The sequence below is a fragment of the Rhopalosiphum maidis genome, chromosome 4 (assembly GCF_003676215.2).
Source record: "Rhopalosiphum maidis isolate BTI-1 chromosome 4, ASM367621v3, whole genome shotgun sequence".
Lineage (NCBI taxonomy): Eukaryota > Metazoa > Arthropoda > Insecta > Hemiptera > Aphididae > Rhopalosiphum > Rhopalosiphum maidis.
In genome coordinates, this window is record NC_040880.1 from 38,116,391 (window position 1) to 38,140,902 (window position 24,512).

Below are 24,512 nucleotides of genomic sequence, written 5' to 3' on the forward strand. Positions count from 1 at the left end.
CTAGTGGTGAATTATGTTGCATAAATAGCAAACTAAAAGATTTTTAATCTTGTAAAATTTATTTATTTTTTTTTTTTTTAAGTCTGTTTTAAATTATTCATCAGTACCATTACGCATGATTTGTTAAATTAAGTTAGTGTTCAATATAATATTTGCTAGAACGCCGTGTCACCTCTTTTTTAAAGCAAAAATGTCAAAATAATGAAAAGAGAAAATTTGATAAAACCTATTGGCGCGTGAAGACTGACGAGTTGAAACACACTCAATTCATATTCCGAGTGCAGGACACTTGTCTGAGGGTGAGCGACCGTTGGCACGCGAGGCAATCCCTTCCAGTCACTCGTTAATTACAGCTTCGAAATCACATTTACATATAATAATAATTTGTGTATTTATATACGTAGAACCTGAGGCATCCATGGTTGTAGCTTCGGGAAAGTCCGCTCGCGGAATGTCCCATTTATTATTATTGTTGTAGTTATTAATTATTATGATTATTATCATAATCACTTCAACATTGGTGGAAGGAGAAGGGATTTGTTTAGTAACGAAGTGTTCGTTTGTTATTATACACTAGTGGCTGGTTTGCATGAATAGACTCGAATGCCCTCGCTTTTACTGTTAGCTATACAAGTATATACAACTCTCCATTTGGATATTACGTGAAAATGTATAACGCAGCTGGCCATTGCGGGTTACATGGTTACCTATTGTAAATTTGTTTAAAAATGCCATCCATTTTTCTATACGAAATACCGAAATTATATATTGTAAAGTGGTATTATGAAGTGATGTAGGTACATCACATCCCACCATGTAAGTATGTATGAGCACCTGTCTTGCTCCAATAATACAACTTCTTTTTGAAATCGAAAATATTTATATCGTTATTCGTTTGTCTTGTTCTACTACAAATAATATATTAATATTTAATAATAAAGATAGCACATTGTCAGTAATTTACTGGTTTAATTTACAACAGTACAATGATGGTTATACTTTGAACAGTAGATATTATAGAAATAAAAAAAAATACACTTTTATTCTAAACATTACTTATATAAATTGTAGAGATAGACCTGTCGTAGGAACTAAAAATTTAATTTAAATTGATTAGAAAATGTATGATATATTTATACTTATTTACATTGATAATATTTTAAATAAATACGTTTAGATTGCATAGAAACTAATACATTTTATCTCTGAGTACTAAATAATTAAATAATTTTCTTGTAGTTGTATGAACAAAAAATATTTTAAAATCATCTGAATATAATATGTGTTAAAGTAGTTAATAAGTAATTATTAATATAATTTAGAAAACACTGGTCACAATTTTGATATTGATAATAATTTATTCAAGAATATATTAGTCAATATACATTTTACATTTGTAAAATATAAAATATTTTTGAGAAAGAAGTAAGCAAACTTAATCTCATTTGGTATAACAAAATCAATTAAAAAAAAAAAAAATTATTTTAATATTGTTACTGTATAATTTATATAACCACGAAGTTATCAAAAATATTTTATTCTAGTGAAAGCTTACATTTTCAAATTATTCATTAGCTTAATTTATAATATTCTCAAAACATAAATTCATTTAAATCGTGTCAAAACAGTTGAAAATCATTAATCAACTTTATTTTCCAATGTTAATTTTTAAGGTACATTTTAAGTCTATAGTATTATGTACGATGTTGAAGTTATAAATATATTATCTCATAGAATTTAAAAATATTTATGATACTTTTCACTATTTTTATTTTATATATATAAATTATAGTAGAGTGCAATGTGGAAAAAGTAAATGAGTTGAGTAAATATATAAAAAAAAAATTGAACTGTGTTTTCGTATAGCATTGACTATTATGAGATCTATTAAAATACAGTATAAACATTGTTTAGTAAGTACGACATTGATGTAGAAGAAATACTTATAAAACCCTACTAATGTAAAATATTATTGTATCTTAACGTGAAATACTCAATACTCAATACGTCACATACTTTAGATAATTATTAGTATTGAAAATTATTATTTATTTAATTAAAATTAAGTATTAATTTTAAATTTAACCGGAATCAAACTAGAATAATTTTGAAATGCATCAATAAATAAATAAATATTTTGATTTAATTTATCTTATCGGGAACAGCAGAATCATTTTATATTGTTATACCTACACAATGTAACGTATTACAAATGTCGGTTTATTTTTTGATATAAAACTTTCATAGATATTATCGATAATTTTCATTGTAAATCAATCTACGAAGTCGTCAATAAATTTAAAATATTGGTGTTTTTTTTTTTTTTTATAAAAATTCCACGCACATTAACATAATAATAATATGTAACTACTAACTACCTACATAGTACAATAAACGTATACAATTCGTAATGAGGGAATGCGATAACTCCAGGAACGATAAATTGTATTGTAATATTGTTCTCTTTTTTTTGCCCCTGTACAATTATCACATATTTGATTTATTGTAATCCTACTGCAGGCAGCTGCTATTAGTTATATGACAGAGATTATAGTTTTTTTTTTTAAAACCTGTATTATTACGGACACAAAAAAACTGACAAATAATTTCATTGTACGAATTTGTATAATAGATTATGTGTTTCCAATAAACAGTATATTGTATCGTAAATATCAAAATTAAATAATATAATGTGCACTCTCGATCAGGTGCTGTTTTTTGCTATCGTATGGAAAACGAATGGCGGAAATTGATTGGGACATTGTTCCAAAACGTTCAAATAGCCGTTTCCAAATGTATATATACATGTTATTCTTAGTGCTTAGCAATAAACGCTCGTAGAATATTTCGTCTAATGGATACGAGACGAACATAAAACAGCCATAACGATAAAAAAAAAAAAAAAATAAGGGAAGATAAAAAAAAAAGAACTATTAACTACTATAATAATAAACATCTATATGTATAATAGACATACGTTTTTATATTACTACTGTATGCTTTATATTATGTATAAAATAAAAAAATACCGGAAAAAACAAATAAACCTAAACGAATAATTGTTGGACTCGGATGAGATTTATTCAAACAAGATGTAGTTTCATTCTAAAAATTAATTAATTAATTAAAAATTTAATTTTGAAATTATTTTAACCGTCTGGTCGTTGTATCTTATGTTCTAAAATGCTTATAATAAACTGTTTTTTTTTTCTATTAAATCATTAAATGTACGTAAACCAAACTTGTTTTTATTATAATTAAATATAAAATACAAGGAAAAAATTTGAATCTTAACATATACAATAGTTGTGGTTTTTTTTTTTTTTAGGAATTCAATACGACGATACCTCACAATAGCACAATATCAGCACGATGTCAAGAACCTATTGGCACATACAAACTTAGCGGACCTCCAGTGTTAAATTGTAGCAATGGAGTTTGGTCAAGCACAATACCTAAGTGTCAACCAACAACTCTATTCACTAACTATTCAGGTATTGTTCTTTTTACATCTGATATCGCTACTATATTATTAGATTATTTCATAAATATTAAAAAAAAAATAGAAATCAATTAACCGGTCAAAATGATGTATTTCCAAATAAAGTTTAAAGAATTAATTATTAATGAGTTTAAGCTATATTTATCTAAGATAAAAAACAATATACCAATCATATACTCGTATTTAAAAAACCAACTCCAAGTTATTTATTCTTTCAATACTAATACAATTAACTATTTTAAATTTTCAAATTTATTTTGGTCTTTAATAAAATTTAAACCATCGATAAACTACATCAACATTTGACTGAATACCTTTATATCATTTCACTCTGCTCATCTAAAATTTATATGCTAGAGCGCTGATTCCATGTACTGTTTTAGTAGTGGTTACTGATTAATGCTATCAGATAATGTATTTAGATAGACTTCCTCTTTCTTATAACAATGTGAATCACTTTGAATACGTATTGCCAATTCCTGTACCTAAATCAATAAATATGAAATAATTTATATTTACTACATATTTGTATTAAAAATAATTCTGTAAAAATAGAATAAAAAATAAATACTGATTATACTAATTTATTCTTGAAAAAATTGAGATATTGATTTATTATATAATTTAATATTTATATTATTCCGAGTTTTCTTACTAGAATTATAAATTAAATCTTGAAGTTTCAGATAATACGCGATAATGATCAAAGATTTAATGTTTTACAATCATATTCAAATCATTAGTTTTTATTCTCAGAGCCAAAACAAATATTTTTATTACACGTAAATATAATACTATAAGCTTTTAAATTTTAACAATGTGACATTGATTATAAAGAGAACACTAAATACAGTTCCAATTTTAATCCACATTAATATAGTAAATGAAATAATATAATTAAAGTATTTTCTATAATATGGCTTTGGAATTTCAAATTCAATTAGAAATTCTATAATTCATTTTTGATATTAATGATTTGATGCATATCAATGCAATCTTCCTTTATTTTTTTATTTTTAATATTTTGATTAATTTTAATTAAATAAAATATAAATTAAACTATTTATCTAAGTGTTAGAAATATTTCACCAATTGATAATTAATTATTGTTATGTACCTATTATTATTTTTTTAAATTGATTTTTGAATAAGAAACGTATCAAAATTAAATTTACTTTTTATTAGTATATATTTTTTGAGTAAGATTTTTGCACACATTATAATTAAATAAAAGTAAATTGATATTTTGAATGTAAAAATAACCATAAATATATTTAGATAAATAAATTGTGATATTAATAAAGGCAAAGTTAAATGTTATGCTTTCTCTCACAAATATTATTTTGTATATTTAAAAAAAAAAATGTTAGTATCATTTAAAATGATCAATCATTTTACGTTAAAATATAACTTATTGGCTGCATTAAAACTAAAATACACACTGTGTTTTATATATGTGAGTAAAGTTATCACGTATGAGGTCATCCTTTTTTAACCTTTTATTTTAAACATTTATAGTATATTTTTTAAAACGTAAAATGTTTTATAATTTCATCATATAAATTAAATCCAACAAGATTACATTAAAATTTAAAATTCCTTCCTTTAATAATTTAATTTATAAATCAGGATTTCAGTACCTAATAAAGGGTTTTACGCAAAAAATATATCTAAAATATAACACTTATTAAACTATTTAATTTCTCTTTAAAAAAAAAAAAAAAAATCGAAGATGATAAGATCATTTATTTTTTTATATTGTGGATCTAGAGAACTATATCTATGCATTTATAAAATAAAAGTTTATATTTATATTTTTTATTGTATTTTAATACTTTGCAGTTGTAGTTATATTACACAGTAAATTAAAGAAAAATAGTTATGTTAGATTAGGTCCAAATAAATAAATATAAATATTTTAATAATCGAAAATTATACATTCTAATTTTGAATTAGGTACTTACATGAACATAATATATATAACAAAATATATATTCATTAGATAATTTACAATAAAAAAGGAGTCTTCAAAAAGAAAAGATTTTTGTATTGCTACTCTTTTTTATTCCTTAAGTGAATTAATGTAAAAAATGTCAATAATTTGAAAATTTATCCTTTAAATATATTTTTAATAATTCCAAAGATAAGAATTTGAATAAATTCTTTATTAAAAGAAAAATAAGGGTGGTATTCTTGATGATCTAATCTGTATATATAAATCTAATTAAATACTTATTATTATTATTGACAAAGGGTAATAATATGAGTTCAAAGTTAGTCACCAATATTGATGTTTTTCTACATACTTAATGGAAAACAATAAAAAATATTTATTTGAAAAAATGCTTCCAAATGAAGTTTATTTTATTCAAAAATTTAGCAAATATTGTTTAACAAATGGACTTATTTTCTTTTATTTATTATTTAAAAACTAAATGAAATTTAATAAAATGTCCATTCATTTTACGAGTCATTTTACGGGGTTCGAATGGGTCTATAATATTACAACTGTATGTTTTATTATAAATAAATTTACTACTTTTTTCGTTGCGTGTGTCAAATTTCATTTATTATTATATTTTGTAATACGTGTTTTATAATATGAAGCACAATATTATTTAATAATAAATAATTGTTTGTAACTACTTATTACTAAATTTCATATAAAAATAAAACGTAATAATTAAAGTAATTTATTTTTAAGTTACTTAAAATAACTAAATAATAACTGTCTGCAGTTTATGTATATTACCTTTACTTGTTTTTTATTTAATATTTTTTAATATTGCGTTATGTTATATTTCATAACACAAATGAATAAATGTGTATAATTTTTTTTTTTATTCCCACAGGCCAAAATCCCTTTCCTCTCATTTGTATTGTATTCAGTAATTAGCCTTTATAGTCCCTGGCCTTTTCTTGCTCAAAGAAAACAAGAGCTGTTTTCTTTTGTGTCATAAGTATTCGCATTTTTCTTTGATGCCTCAGACAGTTTGACTGTTTTCACGGTTTATAACCTTTAAAAACAACTATTATTGGCAAGAATTTTTGTATTATATTATGCAAATATATATAAGTAAAAAAAAACAATATGTTAACGACAGTCAAACATACCGTTATCCAATTTAATAGTACCTACTTTCAAGTAGTCAAAAAAAATATATATTATATATATAGTAATAATAAGCGAAAGTACCTACTTGTAAACGTCATCTTAACAAATCTATTAATTATCATAAATGAGTTATAATAAAAAGTTCACTACGACGTTAGTTGCTTGATGACTAAAATATAGGTAGTAAGTATATATTACGTTCAGGAATAATCAAATTTGATTTAATTAAATAAACGTTCAAAATTGAGTTTTTAATTACTAATTGCTAGATTTAAAAAAAAATGATGTATAATATTTATCACTTTTTGAATTTACGATTATTTGATCAAACTTGCTACAAACAATCACTTTTTCAGAGAGAGAAACAGGAAGAGAGTAAGTGTTATATTTTAAAACTGATTTTATAGTTTTACGGAAATACTTAAATTTATATTCTATATATAACCGAAAATCCCACAAATGAGTTTTTACGTGGGTGTTACTGATATAAAGCATCGCTAACACATAATATTGACGTTTAATCAAATGAATTTCGGTATCAAAAAAGTCTAAAGGTGATATAATTTCGTCGTATCTAACGATTTCTTCAAAATATTTGGTTTAAAAAAAAAAAGTTACCTTTTTACTTATATAAAAAAAGAATTTTATTTGAAAATTACAAGTCATTGACTTTTAACACTTTCATAAGGTTGTGTATCATATTAGTACATATCTATTTTTGTTATCAAGATCACTCAAGTCTCAATAAAATTTAAAAAAATTGAACTTATTTTATATTAATTTAATTTTTTTTAGTTTATTGATCAATAAAACTAATAATTTTCAATAAATTAAACAAATATTGCCCTTCTCAATGTATCATAAACTATAGAGATAAGTAGGTAACATTATTTTTCTTATAAAAACGGAATTAAAAGTTAAAATAAATGTATATAAATTACAATAATATTTTTTTAATCAAATACTAATATTATCACTGCTATCACTTTTTAAATACAACCAATTGTATTGTTCAAATATGTAGATAAATTATTGTAGCAATACATATTGTTCGAATAAAAATGTTTGGTTTGGACTTTGGAGGTATATAGATTTTAAAATATAAACAAGACTTTGGAATCGAATATTACAGCAGTACCAGTTGTTTGTTTGTCTGGTTTTGACAACGGTCCCAAGATACTTAACGTTCCAAGATACTTAACGTATCTTTCGTTATCTTTTTTTTCGCTTCCGTAAAATGTCAGAAACACCCTAAGTACTCGTGTTAAGTGATTCAGTTTAACCTTGCATGTGTGACCTGAACAAACTCAAGCATCTGAAACCAATGGTGTTTAATACCATTGATTATAAAATAGGTAATAATAATTTATATAATTTGTATTATGTGTTTACATAGAAAACTCGCCTCCGACAATTTTGGTACGGGTTCCATCAGGATCAGCAGCTGTAGACCAAAATGGTGGACTAGTCGTTTTCCCTGGATCTATATTACACTTAGAATGTCTTTATTTGAGACGACATGGTGATCCGGAGTGGACATGGACATCTGAGGCTGAAACTTATCTTACCGGTAAGATTTTGATACATTAGGCACAATGAAAAATAATTTTTGAATTTGAATAAAACTCAAATTAGTTTTAATGTTTATAATGAAGCAATGTCACTCATCATCATTTAGGATAATAAAAGAGTTCCTATGCACTTCTATAAACTTATAATTTATTAATAAATACCAACCAGTCTACCGCAACTCACAAGTACTCAAAAAGCTATAATACCGGAAAATTAATAGCATGTTACGTGCCATAAGTAAAATAAAATATTATATTGACCACTTTTAATAAATAAAAATGTATATTGTGAAGAGTTAAAAAGACAACAAATTATTACAATTTAATACATGAGTTTATTATGATGTATATTATGTTTCATGCTTGAAAAAGTACGAGTAGAATAATTATCTTAAAAAAAAATTAATATTTAGTGGCCGGTAGTGGCTATAGTCTATACTTTATTATTATTATAGTATACGTAGTATTATACCATAGATTATAACAGTTACATATACATATCCATTTTTCGGAGGTGGTTCAAATATATATATATATATATTATTTAATATTATATTGTATTTATTGATGTATAATAAAAGATACTTTTATAATATAAATTCCAATCGTTTTGTTTTTTATTTTTATAACTCATTTTAACGTCATCGACAGTAATTTAAACTTATTTGTGAATGCTCAATACTACCCCCAATCTATTTAGTCTTTTATGAAGTACAAGGAATGAAAAATTAGTTTTAAAATTTAAAGATCTTAATAATATATTAAATCCTAAAATATAGTAATTCATAAGCGCAATTACAACTTGTTAATTATTGGTGGATCAAATACATTGTATAATGATATAAATAAATTAAATTATTTACTCGATAAATTTTAATTCTGTTACATTTGTAAATATAAAAATAGTCTTATTAGTTTTATGTTAACAATAAAAAAATTAACCAAATAATAGTAATAATAATAATAATTAAATATAAAATAATATAAGAGTTACATGAATCATGCACAAATATAACCAGTTAAGTCGCCAAATAGACCAGTAGGCAGTAGAGTATGAACGGTTGATGTAAAAAAGTCGTCGACAGCTTTCGCTTAAATAAATGTCTTCGCTTACGGATGAGGCCAATAATACCACCAGACAGATGTGACACATAACATTTTCACAGACATGTTTAAAAAAAATTTTTTTTTAGCTTAAACTTCTGAGGTTATATTATACATAATTCTTATCACAAATAAAATTTAAAATTATTTATTATATAAGTCTCTGCTTGTGTGTACGTTTATAATCAATTCACTTATTGAATTTTCATTTATAGCATTAAGATTTTGGTGCTTTTGAGAAATATATACAAATAATGTTTTTTTTTTTTATTTAGATCTGCAACAGGTTAATATCTTTATTTTATGTTGAACATTTCTAATGTTTTATGATAATGTAGTTACGAGTTTAATTTCTACAGTTCAATAATTTATTGTTCTAATATATGAAATTATTTTATTTTATTAATATGTTAAACATATTAAAATAGTTTAAAAAATACATATTATAAACATTAAATAAATTTATCAAAAATTGATTATTTTTAATTAAAAAATGTACTATATTGAAATTGTTTTTAATACATCAATGTCTCTTCTAATTAAATAGCAAATAAATAAAATTCTAATTATAAACTTAACCAATATAGTTTAGGGATTTGTTTTTGTTCTTTGGAAAATTGATCAACGACTTTAAGAGATTAGAGTGACTAATTTTAAATTTCTGCTATCTTAATTGATGCCACAGGACTAATCTCCTCTACGAAGCTCTATCGAGTGTGTTTTGGGTTTAACTATCTTGTATCATCCGAAATTCTCGTAGAAAAGATTTATAAGGTCAAAAATTAATAAGGGTCTGAAACCTGCTAAGGATTTTCGGATTCAAAAGTTTCTGAATACAGGATTACAATAATCTCTACAAAAGATTTTGTCCTTGGTATTTCAAAAGAACCCATATACATTATAATTTAATAATTATATAATTATTCGTTGGAACATATTTCAAGAAAATATATAAGTACCTATTAATAATTTATTCGATATCAAAATTGTATTTTATTAATAGTTCAACAGAAAAATATTTGTCGGATAATTACGAGGACTCGTAATTATTTATAAAATTTATATGAATAAATATTTTATTTAATATATTAAATACAAAATATATCGATATTAATGAAGAATTAAAAAAGACATTTTGATTTAATAATCATGTTTAGTTAATAAACTATGGTAATAATTATTAGTGAGTTATGAACTATACTTGATTTATAATAAAATGCATTGTATGCATTTTTATATTTGATGTGTTATATAATTTATTATATTAAATGTTTATTTATTATATAAGAAGTAAGAACTGTTATAAATTGGGTAATTGAAATCATTATAATTTGATGTGATAGTTTATAAGATTTACTGAAAAATGTTGTCAAAAATATAAATTTAATGATACCAATGTTACAATTCAAATGATACAACATTACTTACAAAAAATAGTTTCTCTGTATTTTTGAAACATTTATATTTATTTACATTGATGATGTAACTTTTAATAAGCAATATTACGTTTATACACAAGTTTATGTAAATAATATCCTTGTTTATTTGATTAATTTGAAGAAAAAAACTGAAATTCTTAAAATTAACTATTTATTTTGATTTTAAATTAAATTACCAAAACGTCATATAGATAAATCATTTCATTAAAAAATAAATATTTGATAATTTACCTAAAATAAATTCATAGCGATTTTAATATGATTAGTAATTTAAGGTATAGATAATAGATGATTGTTCATTATTGTTAATAATAAATAAAAATAGAAATAGAAATAGAAATAAATAGAAATAAAAGAAAAAAAAGATAAAATAAAAAAAATAAATAAATCAATCAATAATACAATAGAGAAAATGAAAAATATATATAATAAAAAATTAATTACAGTTGTTTTATTTTGCATTGAAAATTAAATATACGAGTAATATGTAAAATTTTATTACTGTAACGCATGACACAAATAAAAAAATATACATCTTATGAAATTCTATAAAATAGACCCAATATTGATACAAACGATGGGTTCTTATAGGTATTTTGACTTAACATAAAACAGATAATATAATTTTAGAGTTTTTTTCGTCTAACGCTCATAAATATTGAACGGGTTTTTATTTGTTTCTTAATATTTCTAATACATCACCTACTATCTACTCATTCTATATAAATAATATATATATACTAATAAATCCAATGGAAAATACAAACTTTTTTTTTTCCGTTTGAGCCAAAATGCAAATTTATATTATATTTCAATTAGTATATTGTATTACAAACAATCAATGTATTTATTTTTGATTACCACATGGCACACGAGCGTTGATTAGACGAATGAGTCAAATCCAGCTGGCAGCTGCGTCTTAAGATAATAATTATTAATATGATTAGAATAAAGAACTACCAAGGGAGATACGCGGATCTTTCATGTTAATTTCGACAGTTTTTTTTATAATTCAATGGCTATTATTCTCAGCATCTCTCTAAATTTACGGCATCGAGGCGCCGCCGGAGTTTTACAGTTATACATCCACACGCCAATACAAGCTATATATAATAATAATGTGCGTATGGTGTATCGGTTGACTACTAAATGAAACTCGTAAAATTGTCCCAGAACACAACATTCCGGCAGTGTCGAATGACTAAAGCTGTTTGAAAACGATACGGTTGTGCTGGATGCTGTTGTGGAAGGGTTTGTAATAATAGTTCTCCAAACAGCCAATATAATAACATAACGGCCATCCGGGGGAAATATATAAAACTTTGGACGGTGTATGTACATATATTCTAATCGGACACTGGTGCGGTAGAATCATTATGTGATCGTAATGATATAATCGTCCGCATATACTTATGAGCTTTACCCGAACGGTATATATGGTATATACCAATCGATCATTTCCGGTCGGTTTCACCACAAACTATATAGAGAACAAAATAGTTTTTTTTTGTTTTTTTTTTTAATATCATATTTTAATGTTGTGAATTTTTAGCTTTTCGCTTTTCTAGAATATAATAAAACACTAGACTTTCCACCAGGCGTACAGATTGATTTATTGTTATTGTCGTAGTTGTCGTCTCGTTAAACTTGATTAATTATCGTTGAATATTTATATATAACAGTTTCGATGTGGACAAAATGTATGCCGGGTAGATCACGGCAACGAGTGCTGTAATTAAGGTCACCGCATTATTAAATTTGTCCTTGGATAGCAACAAAAATACATTGACTATCAAAGCAAAAATATTTTTCAACTATAATAAATATCACTTAAATAATAAAGGTTTTTCATGTGAGCCAATCAATGTAAAAAGTAATGATATAATCACATTTATTTTCAACCTGTTTGTATTAATATAATTATGAAATAATGCACGAATTAAGCTAAAAGTTTTATATAATTCATAGATTTTTTTATTCTACCTATTTAATAATTTGCCAAAATAACTAATATTTTTAAAACTAAAAATATGTAACTACTACTTACAATATGAATTAAAATAAATATATTATTTATTTAGCTTCAACACCTCAGGACTGTAGATATTGAACAATTAAACATGTAATAATATATCAATATCCTATTTATATATCCAATATCTTATTTATTACTAATGCGATTAATTGAAAATTTAAGTATTTAAAGGGGAAACATGTGTTTTTTTTTTATTAAACATTAATTTTAGTATAGAATACCATTAAATTTGTAGCTTTTATATAAGTATACTTATTAAACACATGTCACATGAATAAGAATTAGAAAATATTAACTTAGTTAAAATGCTCAGCTAAGCAATTCGACGACAATAATAAAAAAAATTATTTCATAAAGTTTTTAACTAAATACAAAACTAAACATAATGAGGGAGTACTAAATATGAATTATAGCCATTGTTTTTTTTAAGAAATCGTGATTTAGATGAATTCAGGGGTCAAAATATGTGTAACAGATGAAGTGAAGAAAGGTATACTGGAGTTAAAATTATGAAGGGTTCTCCTGGGATTAAATGCAACGTTTTACTAGATGGCGATTACTATAGTTAGATCGTTATAATGTACGTGTTAAAGTATTAAACAGCGAGCAAGAGAAACAATAAAATAAAATAAAAGTTGTTAATAATCGAAGCAATAATGCAGAGACGAACGTTTGTTATAATATTACGAATAGTTATTGAAGAATCAGTATACTCGCTTGAAAATTCGTGTACTATTACAATACTACAAAAAAACTCAACATTTTATGTCATTTAAATACTTATGGGAACAAAATTATATTTTTTTTAAGCAACGTTTATAATATAAATCAATAACTTAATATTTTATTATATACCTATCAATAACAAGTTTTGTATTCGTATCTTATAGATTTAAAACGAATAAAATTATAAAACTAAATATGATTAAATTAATTAATATTTGATTACCTATTCGAATATTTATGAAATTCCTACACGTTTCACGTAATAATATTTAGTAAAAAAGTTACGCATATATATTATCATTTTTGTATTTTTATTTCATTAATTTTAATTATTTGTATAATTGTAATTACACAATATATAATTTTACGTTATAATTATAACAAATATAATCGACTATATTATATACAATATTTTTTCATTTAGTTTTCTTTTTCATCTATTTGAAAATAATTTATTTTATTAAATGTGTTAATACAATTAATGTCAATATAATATAAATTTATAAACAATAAATGCCAATAATTTATCCTCCCATTTTTCATTTTCAGAAACGATAAATTTCAGGAAACCATATAAAAATGGAGCATTTCATTTGTATAACATGTATTTTGAAATTGTAATTGTTTTATTTTCGAAACCACTATATCACGTCATTATCACCCCACATTTGATGCCTCTTTCTACACATACGATACTTTTATATATTTGTTACAATTATTATTAAATACTCTAAAATTGTTTATTTTGAGCTTATTATATGAAGCCATGGTGCTTGAATATTATAGTGGTGTGTTATATTTTATGCTTTTAGATATGAAACAAGTTACTTGCGGAATGTAATAATGAGAAAATAAATAAATATATTTTATACGAATAAGTGTGAAAACGACAGAATAAAAATTACCGAAATGTTTTTGGATAAAGCTAGATGATTTACTAGAAAACAGGGGTAGCTTAAACTAAAGGCAAACATTTTTCATTTCATTCGTTTCTTAACTTCTGTACTTACACGTTAGTCAGCCACAGTCGTTCACTATCCTAAATCATTAGTCACCCCATGACAGCCGTCTTCACGATCAATTTGATGGTTAGTCAATGATTTACTGAATCCACGTTCATCTTACACATTGAAGATCACAATTATGTCACTGATGCTATCATATTTAAATTAATAGTTTAAATGCAATATTCAACAATTATATTCACTAAACGTATTATAGTGATGGACGGTAAACGTACACCTAACCTAATCTGCGTGTAGTACGTATACTTAGGCGTCACTATAAATATTAAATTACATTTTTTATATGACACATACAAATGAACAAATTTATAAAATACACTTATTTGAAAGTAAATTAACTATTCCAAAATCTATATTTTACATATAAATTTGAAGTAAGGGTTGGCAAAACAATAACTTCAAAAATTACGATATTGGTTTTAAAAAAAAAATACGTAAAATATTTATTTCTTCATAAACATCACCAATACCACCGCCATGATGTAAAATCTATTTTAAATTTTGAACAATTTCTTTTTTTAATTTTTGGTAAATTTTTGAGCATATTATCTAGTCTAAAAACAGTTTCAAGATTGGAGATAAAACTATAAAAAACCTAATTCAATAAATATACAAAAAATATTCTTTACGGATTACTGGCTTCATACATAGATACACAAGGTAATGAAAAAAATCAGACGTAGCTTCAAAAGAGAACTCGACAACATACAGGGAAAAAAATACACAAACAAACACTATCATAAAAAAAGAGCAAATAAGTAATACGTGCCTTCTGGCCGAGAATATCCTATTTCATATTGTTGAAAAAATAAAACCAATAACCAAACGAACTTCGAAGGACTAGGTTATTTACAAGTAAATAATTGATGTACAACAACATAAAATATGAGATTGTATTAAATAGGTTGATAAATGAGTAAACATAACTAAACACATGGCTAATGATGCTAAAAAAAACCTACTGCATATTAACATGCCAAACACAGCTAACGGTAAAACACATATTAATAGAGTGTCGTTAAAATGAGAAACAAAGAAGAGAGAACAATATATTATATATATATATATCTGACTAACAGCGTGATATATAATATATTACAGGGACCACGAAAAGAAGCAGAAGAAAAAAATAATATTTTTTAATTAAAATTGTAATTATAGTTAATAAACTCTGTAGTTGAAGCTAAAACGATATAATAAATGTATATAAACATGTATATCTGTGGATATTTTACTAAATACGATTTGATATTGAATCAAAAATGTCTCAACTAACATATAACGTCATTATTAAAAAGTTTTTTAACATTTTTCAAAATACATATTTTAATGCATATTACTCATCGCGCACACTTATTCAATAGAATAAGTGAATAGGTACCTATAATTTTCATGCCAGTGTCTTGATAAATCTTTTAACCTCCCTCCCCGCCCGTTCATTGTTGAGTTAATTATATTTTTAAATTATTTACCAATATGCGTACTATAGTATATATTCAGGTTACGAACTAATATGTCAAAGGGATCTAAAACTGTGCTGGTATTGTAATATGATTATTTTTCAATCATGCGCAAAAAACTGTATTTTATTATGCAGAAATCTAACAGAATGCACTACCTGCATGATGCACATAATGTAAGTGAATATTCAGAAGAGTGCGATTTAAGTAACTATAACTTTTTTTTATAAATATTTTTATTTTGTTTTCTTTTTGTTATAATTTTCATGTATTATTATATATTAGTGATACAGTTCAGTCATATTATCCGAATTATTTTCCATAAAATCGTTAAACAGCCTACGCCAAAAAGTTATTTAATAATAATGTAATAAAATACTCAAACGATGAGACTGTCATATTAAACGTCGTCATACGCACTATAGAGGATTGGATAAACAATTTAAACATCAACCACCACTGCTTTCTGTCACATTGTTTGTAAATATTTTAACATTTCATTTGAACTCGAGCTGATAAAAACAATTCTAAAGATCACAAATTTTCTATTTAAAATATCTCAAAACAATAAAAAAAATATTTGAGTGAATTTATTATAAATAACGTTAATTTTCTTAAAAAATTATCCGTTATAGGACATAACGGTACATTTCTATGAAGCTCTTGTTTAAAGCCATCCACACTTTAAAAAAAATAAATAAAAACCTTAGTGTGTTCCTGATGCAGTGACTATGGTTGGTTAGATAGTAATACTGGGTACTTTAAATTTTTTTATTATTCTTTTATTCTCTCCTATAATCTGATGTCTGTACCTAACGACTTCCATCTTATGTGTAAAGTGTGCAACGTCAGCTGTTTTCATATAATATTTAGTGTGACGTACTTTTATAAATTGTATAGTATTTTTGAAATATAGGGCGAGGTATTTATTTTATTAAAATTTTAATTATGTGCCTTTTTATATATATATATCTTATTATTAAGCTTTTAATAAAATATAAATATTGTCAGAGTGTTCATTTTGTCTACGAATTAATACTTTTGAGACATATTAATGTTATACTATTGTTTTATTCTTTAAATTATCACACAATATATTTATTAATCGTAACCCGTTACTTGTTTATTTAATTATACACGTTTCTTAAAAATATCGATATTACAATCGTTTTGTTTAAACTGTTTACAGTATTAATTTAATTTCACCGCATAAAATCCATATTTTATTAACTAACTGACTGATTAATGATTATAGACTTGTTATATTTACGTATAGCTTCGTGCGTAAGTGATCACTCAAATTAAATTATCAGGTTTTTATTTATTTTTAGTAATTCTCTGTACTTAGTGTCTAATTGATTTATAAATTAGTTATGATAAAAATTAATTAATAACCCAATCAAGACAAATCAATACTCATTAGTTTAACATAGGTACTAAATGGAACAAAATTAATGCATGTACCTATTATAAGTTCTAAATTCCATATAATCTAATTTGTATCTATTTAATTAGTATGATTTGTATACTTTTATTTCACAAATAAAAAAAACACGTGTCTATTACATGCTTATAATTTAAACTGCAGTTTATTACTTATTGCAGTATATAAAATATAGTATATCTCTCTTTTATGTATAAAATAAAAGTTATAAGTAATGAAATGTGTTGAATAAATATTTTAGAAATAATCATTTTAGACAAAACAACCAAACGGGTCGGCTGGTTGGAAGAGAGATCTGTAGGCAAATTTCTATATTTAATTGAATAAAATAAACATTTCGATCACTTACTTTAATAACTAAAATGTGTAATAAAAGTTTTTTGCTCTATTTAGTTCTAATAATATATTATAATTGATAACTTTTGTAGGTAAGATGTAATCAGTACTAACAGTATTAGCAAATTAAATTATCTTAAAGGGATACTTAGTTTAGAAAAAAAATATTTTAAGATACACAACCGCAATAAAGTCTAATTCTTTTTATATAATTTTATATTCATTATTGTTATTATAATTCTCATTTTATGTAAAACACATTGCATAGCTAATAAAATTAACTGTATTTCATTTCGTAAATACACGATATTTTTTCATACTTACGGTTTTTTGTACTTTTCTCCCCGGAGGCTCGTAATATTCAAGAAAATAATAACAAGGAAATATATCAACGAAAAAACCAAAATATTACATGTGGCTTTAGCAAAGGGCTTACCAGTTACCAGGGTCATGTGGTCGTATGAAAAATAGTATGGACTTGTCATTAGGCAAAACGAGGAAATACGAGCTGGAAGGGGGAGTATAGTATTATAGCCCCAGATGCACGTATGGTCTGCAAGTTATTATGTTTTACACAAGGCTATAACTTTAAATCCCGTTTTGTTAAAGCGGTCATGAACAGGTGCGAAACAGAAAATGTATATTATTTCTACGTAAAATAATGATTACAAAAGGAACGAAAACTAAATTTATTTTACTAAAAGGTCTGGGCTTACACTTTAAAAATGTGTTACATTTTGTGAAACATGTAGATATACAAGACGTGTAAAACACTTACACAATTACATTGGTAACAAAAACGAATAAAACAGTGACATTAAAAATTCAATTAAAAATGTATTAAATATTCATTCAAGAAGTATGTCTTTTGATGATGAATTGTATTCTTAATATGTTCATACATTATTTAAATTCATTGTCGATTAAATTATCATTTTTTTTTTGCATTAATCATTATAATTACCTGTTATAATACGATGGTATTTAATGTCATAGAAAATTAGAAACCGTAATTTTATAAAAATGCAATATAAAAAGGCTTAACCAAAATATACCTAGTTATAATTTTATTTGGAACCAATTAAAATTGAATAAATGACATGTTTTTCATAAAAACGCAAGCTTGATAAAATTACGAAATGATTAATTATACATATTTGTTTGTTTATAGCAATTTAATGTTTTCAATCAAAAATATACTCGTCAACTCATAATTAATTGACTAAGCATCATCAAATTCACTGTGAGTTATTCAGTGATTAAGCCTTTTTACGAACTACTGATCAGTGACCGTAACCTAAAATAATGAATCAAACGAAATTGGGTTTAAACACACCAAATTATGGTTCAGTTTTTCAAATTTAACAAGTATAACATAATGATTTAAAACATGATTAATGCATTGCGTCTGTTCAGAAGCTGTCAATTATATCAAAATTATTTATAATAACAAACCCTTGTTGTTATTAAAAATCAGATCACTGTAACCTATAACCTTGAGTTATGAATATTGTGTGCTTATGAAACATAACATCGTTTCATATCGTAATAAATTACTAAGTCGTCAGATGAAAAGGCAATGATCTTTAATTAAGACGAACAAATAAATAATAATAAAATAAAATTATATTTAATATACTACTTCATATTTTAATTTCAGATTGATGTAATACAATGATGTCAATGGCTCACGAAATAATAATAATAATAATAATAATAATAGTTCTCATAAGATGATATTCGTAAAATAATGTACGGTTGTTAATTAATCTTTGGCTGGTATTTTTTTTATATGTTACTAATTTTCCCACTGGACTTTCTCGATGAATGAAGATTTTTTTAAATAAACTGGTTTTTACAATATCTCGGGCTTAATTAAATGTTAAACATAATAATATTATTATAAGTATATTACTTAAACATAGTAATATACTTTTGTATTGTTTGAAGTCTAGAATAGTCTCTGTCTAGAATTTTCGATAAATTACAACTTTTTTTTTTTTATATCACGATATATATATATTGTCTTTTATTTGAAATTAAACAATCTGTACATATTTTATACAACACGCTTAAATGATTAGCAAGAAGATTTTTACACAAGGCTTGGTAGGAGAATACGCCCACCGATGATACTCTTTATATATATATATATATATTATTTGAATTATAAATGAATCGTTCATCTGTACGTTGAATTATATGCATGGACAATTATTATCGGGGGCACGCCGAATGCGCGAGTATTGCACGATGGAACGTACGCATCTGCCTGAATCAGTTGATTGAAACGTACGTGTCTCGTCACTTATAATCCCGCCGTCTATTTGGGTTGGAACCAACTGGTGCGCGGAATCAAAAGTCGAGAGCGCGTGTATTATTGTCCGGTGCGGGCGTTTCGGAGCTATTATATAAGTCGGCGAGGTCTCGAAATAATATCACATAAATACACGCGATAATACGAAAGTGGCGCAGTGAACGTAAGGCGGCAGGAGTCTAGAGGCGGGGAGGTGGCGGGGGGAGAGTGAGGGGGGGTTGACACGACCGTTTATCTCCGAGAATAACCGGCGTTTTTGAAAGTCGAAACCTTTATTGCATAATACGACCCTGCGTTGTCGGCACTCGGCCGCAGTGGCACGCCAAAGGCCGGATGCAGAGGCAGAATCGCTCCCCGCAACCTTCGCGAGCGCGCATGATACGTATAATAAAATATATACCCTTTCGCATCGCGTTATATTATGAATTTACGCACTGCCGGCGGCGGTATAATGTGACTGCAGTTACAGTTCGCGTATATAATATTTACACGCGCCACATACACACACACACACACACACATACACGCAGACACGGACACGCCACCAACGCACATTAATCTCGAATATTTCAATTCGAATAGACGTGACGAACGTGGTTATTATTTTATTAATGTCCGACCGCACCACACACACCGCCGGTCAAACCCGAGACGCTGTAAGTTGTCCGTGTTTATAAAATATGCTGCAGCGACAGTAAATAAATACACGACCGTTATTATATTATACAGAGCGCGAGAGGTTCACGCTGAGCCTAACCAAATTCTATCGCGTACCGAGTTTAAACTTCTATTATTCCGTGGTTTTTTATTATGTCTATAGACGATATTATAAATTTGAAAATTCCAAAAATTAGTACTTAAACTAATGCGCACAGCGGTTAAGGATGAGACGGATGTGAGCGCGCTCGGTAAATCACTCTGTATGCAATATAAATATGTGTACAGGTTATTACTGTTTTATTTATGTGTGCGTTTATTTTTTATTGCGTTTCGGTCATTATTTCAATGGACAGTGTAATCGTCCACTGCCCGCATTGAATCCCAACAACCTCCCAACGGGCTCCTAATTCCCCCTACCCCCACCCAATCCGTTTGCCGCGTGTCTTCTGTCAGCCGAATTTTACGACCCTTCGCGCCTGGCCCCGGGAAAACAACCACTGCACCGGTTGAAATGTTTGCGTTGGTCCATGTTGACGGACAAGGGATTAATGAAAATTATTAGGTGGACAAGGCCGTTTATTCAAACCATTAAAGCACCCACATCGCAACAACAATATGTATATACTGGAATACATTAGAATATAAATGTTTAATATAAACATTTAATTCCGTGCAGTATATGTAATGTATATATATATATATATACGTGTACACATATTTTAATTATATTAATGTATTTTTTTTATACATTTTTTTACGCACGCGCTACATCTGCACTTATTCTGGAATAAAGGGTATTTTCTTTTTTTATACTTTCGAAATTAAACTGCCGGCGTTTTGATAGGTACAATACATAATCATTTCAACCTCAATGAAAATAAAATACTGTTTATTGAAAAATCTATTCCATTTATTTCGTTAATTTATTTTTAACAATGAAAATTAAATTTGTTACATATTTTATGTACTTATTTCTTATACAAATTTATTACTATTATAATTTAATAAAATTACCTTCTCGAAACGTTTCTGAAGACTTCGTATCTCTCTTTTTTGACGTATATATATAATATAATAAAATCGAAGATATCGATTTTATCAGAATTTGATTGTTGAAATTATAATTTAAAACTTATTTTAGAGTTTAAAGTGTAAACTGTTGTAATATTTGCTTGACGAACAATGCAATAAATTATATTTATCACTTGAGATTAAGGTTTAACGTAGTTATGGCCCTGATATTGGTTTTTGACGTCACCCAAAAGGGTATTGAAATTGCAATTGTATCAAGTATCACCTCTTCCCACGTGTAAATGTTTACTCATAATAATATAATATATAGTTCGGTGTATAGTAGGTGGCTGTTGTTGATTTACAAACACTGTGTTTCATGATGACAGATATTACGCACTTGTGTGCCTAGGTCAATATACATTCGTAATAAACGTTCATTTGTGTACAGTATTTCTAAATGATTGACGATCAATGCATGTTTCAATACAATTACACCAAATAAATGCATATGTGCAAATTACATCTAAATATCTGTGTGAAAGACTTTTGTATTTTTCGTCATTTATCGGTTTGTACAGCAGTTAGAATAAAAATGAATTTGTACTTTATTAATTGTAAACAATTATTCTATAGTGATCATGTGACATTTACGTGTGATAAACACAGATTTCAGTGTTTACAGATTATTAGTAAATGTATGTATTATTATTTTTCACATATAAAATCATAACTTTTTTTTTGCTGAGTATGTGAAACGGGAGTATTATATTATGATTTCAATAAACATTTCACAATTTAATAAATATTTTCTATGTATTCAATTTGCCCATTGACGCGTTAAATATTGTATTTATTCAATAATTCAAATATAAAATAATTGAGTTTTAAATATCACATTTTGATCGTGATCCGCAAGGTCTTATTATTCACACATCGATCAATATTATTTATTAAAATAAATTAAGTATAATAGTCATATAACTATAACAAAGTTGTATATATATTGCACTATTTGAATATATCTTAGTTCTACTTCCGGTGAATAAATAAATTAAATTATACACATCAATAAATTACATTACAATATTATAGGTGTCTGTAACTTATATGCTGATTTTCAGTTAAATATATATTTAGTTATCATAATAGTATCCAAATTATACACATAATAATGACGTGTAAGAACTAATAACAATATTATTGTAATTTACTAAAAACAGTAAATAATCATTAATCAATAATATTATAACGACAAATGAAGCAAAATGGATATATATAAAGAAAAATATTCAATTCAAAAATCACAGAAGCATTCATCCCTCTTCTCAATAATTTCCAATATCTCAACCCCATTTAATCATCCATTTTTCCGGAATTAACAAAATTAATCTCTAGAAATTAAAATATTTAGCTATAAGACTGCTTTAGTACAAATCATTATTTCAATAATTGTATTTTTGTCAATAGTAATAAGAAGATTAACTACTTTATTTTAATAACACAATAATATATTAAATATGATTAATTCAATTCACGAAGCATTATTTTATCAGAACAAAAAGAACTAAGTCTAAAATACACTAAAATATTATATTATGTTTGATAAAATATATTTATATATATATATATACATTGGAAAAAAAACAAAATTAATCAATTAAAAAAGAGAATAAATTATATAAATACAACATCCAAACATCACAAAACAAAAAAACTCAAATCCGAACAATCAAATTTAATTTTATCTATATAATATGAAAGCCAAATATCTTTTTATAGAAAAGACAAACTTTTTTTTTAATCTTAGTTAATTAAAAGTATATTTATTATTACGATTATTAACACCACGAATGCTATACAACACAATTTATTATTTTAATGTCAGTATTCTTGTATTTCTAAATGAACTATACAATATATTTTATACTGTATATAATATTTTCAGTAGGTATATAATACCTTATATCTACTAAAAAATAATAAATTAACCTTAATGTGTAATTTTCATTAGCAATTAAATAAAGTTTTATCGCAGGAGATGTGTTTTTTAGATCAAAAATAAGTTTTAGAACAATCAATGTCCACTTTAAAGTACAATCATGAATGCTCGTTTGGATACGATTATAGAAAATAATAAATAGAACATTGTATTGCAATAGCTTTTTTTTCTTGAAGGATTTCTTATTACCTAATAAGAACATAGCATATTATATTAGTTTTGAGTCAAATCTAAACCCAAATGTTTAAAACGTATAACGATTTAAGACCACTAGTCGCTATAAATTAGCCAATTTAAACTTAATTCCATTTGTGCAATTATTTGTTCGACTTTGTTCTATTACAGTTTTTAGAATTTTAACGGACATTGAAAACAAACTTTTTTTTTACGAGTATACGATTCAATTACCGTGAAGAATATATATGACACAAGCGAGTATCCTATGGCTTTATATCGATTTTTATTCGATTAGACGAAAGTTGATTAATTTTTTTTTTTACGGAATTCTTTCATTGTCAGTAAACCAATTGTTTAGCATGATTTCAAACGAGTATGAATAATTTACGTGGTATTGATTTCCGCCAACTTGTTCAGCGTTTAAAACACATTTCACGTATCGCCGAATTTTCATACGGGCTTTACGACCTCCGGATAGCTTGTATTTATGCGGAATTAAAATCTAAAACAATCCCGACCTAACTGGTGCATATTTTTTTCGTATACTCACACATTTTTACGACGACACACCTTTTTCTCACTCTCTCG

At 25.6% G+C, this 24,512-nt stretch overlaps 1 protein-coding gene across 1 annotated transcript in view; it reads left to right on the forward strand.

Annotated features, from left to right (window-relative positions):
* LOC113548518 (locomotion-related protein Hikaru genki) overlaps nt 1-24,512 on the forward strand; it is a 116,111-nt gene that overhangs the window by 43,292 nt on the left and 48,307 nt on the right. Inside the window, exons 4-5 of the mRNA XM_026949448.1 lie at nt 3,329-3,494; nt 8,014-8,187. Coding sequence (XP_026805249.1) covers nt 3,329-3,494; nt 8,014-8,187 — 340 coding nt within the window. The remainder of the gene's footprint in view (nt 1-3,328; nt 3,495-8,013; nt 8,188-24,512) is intronic.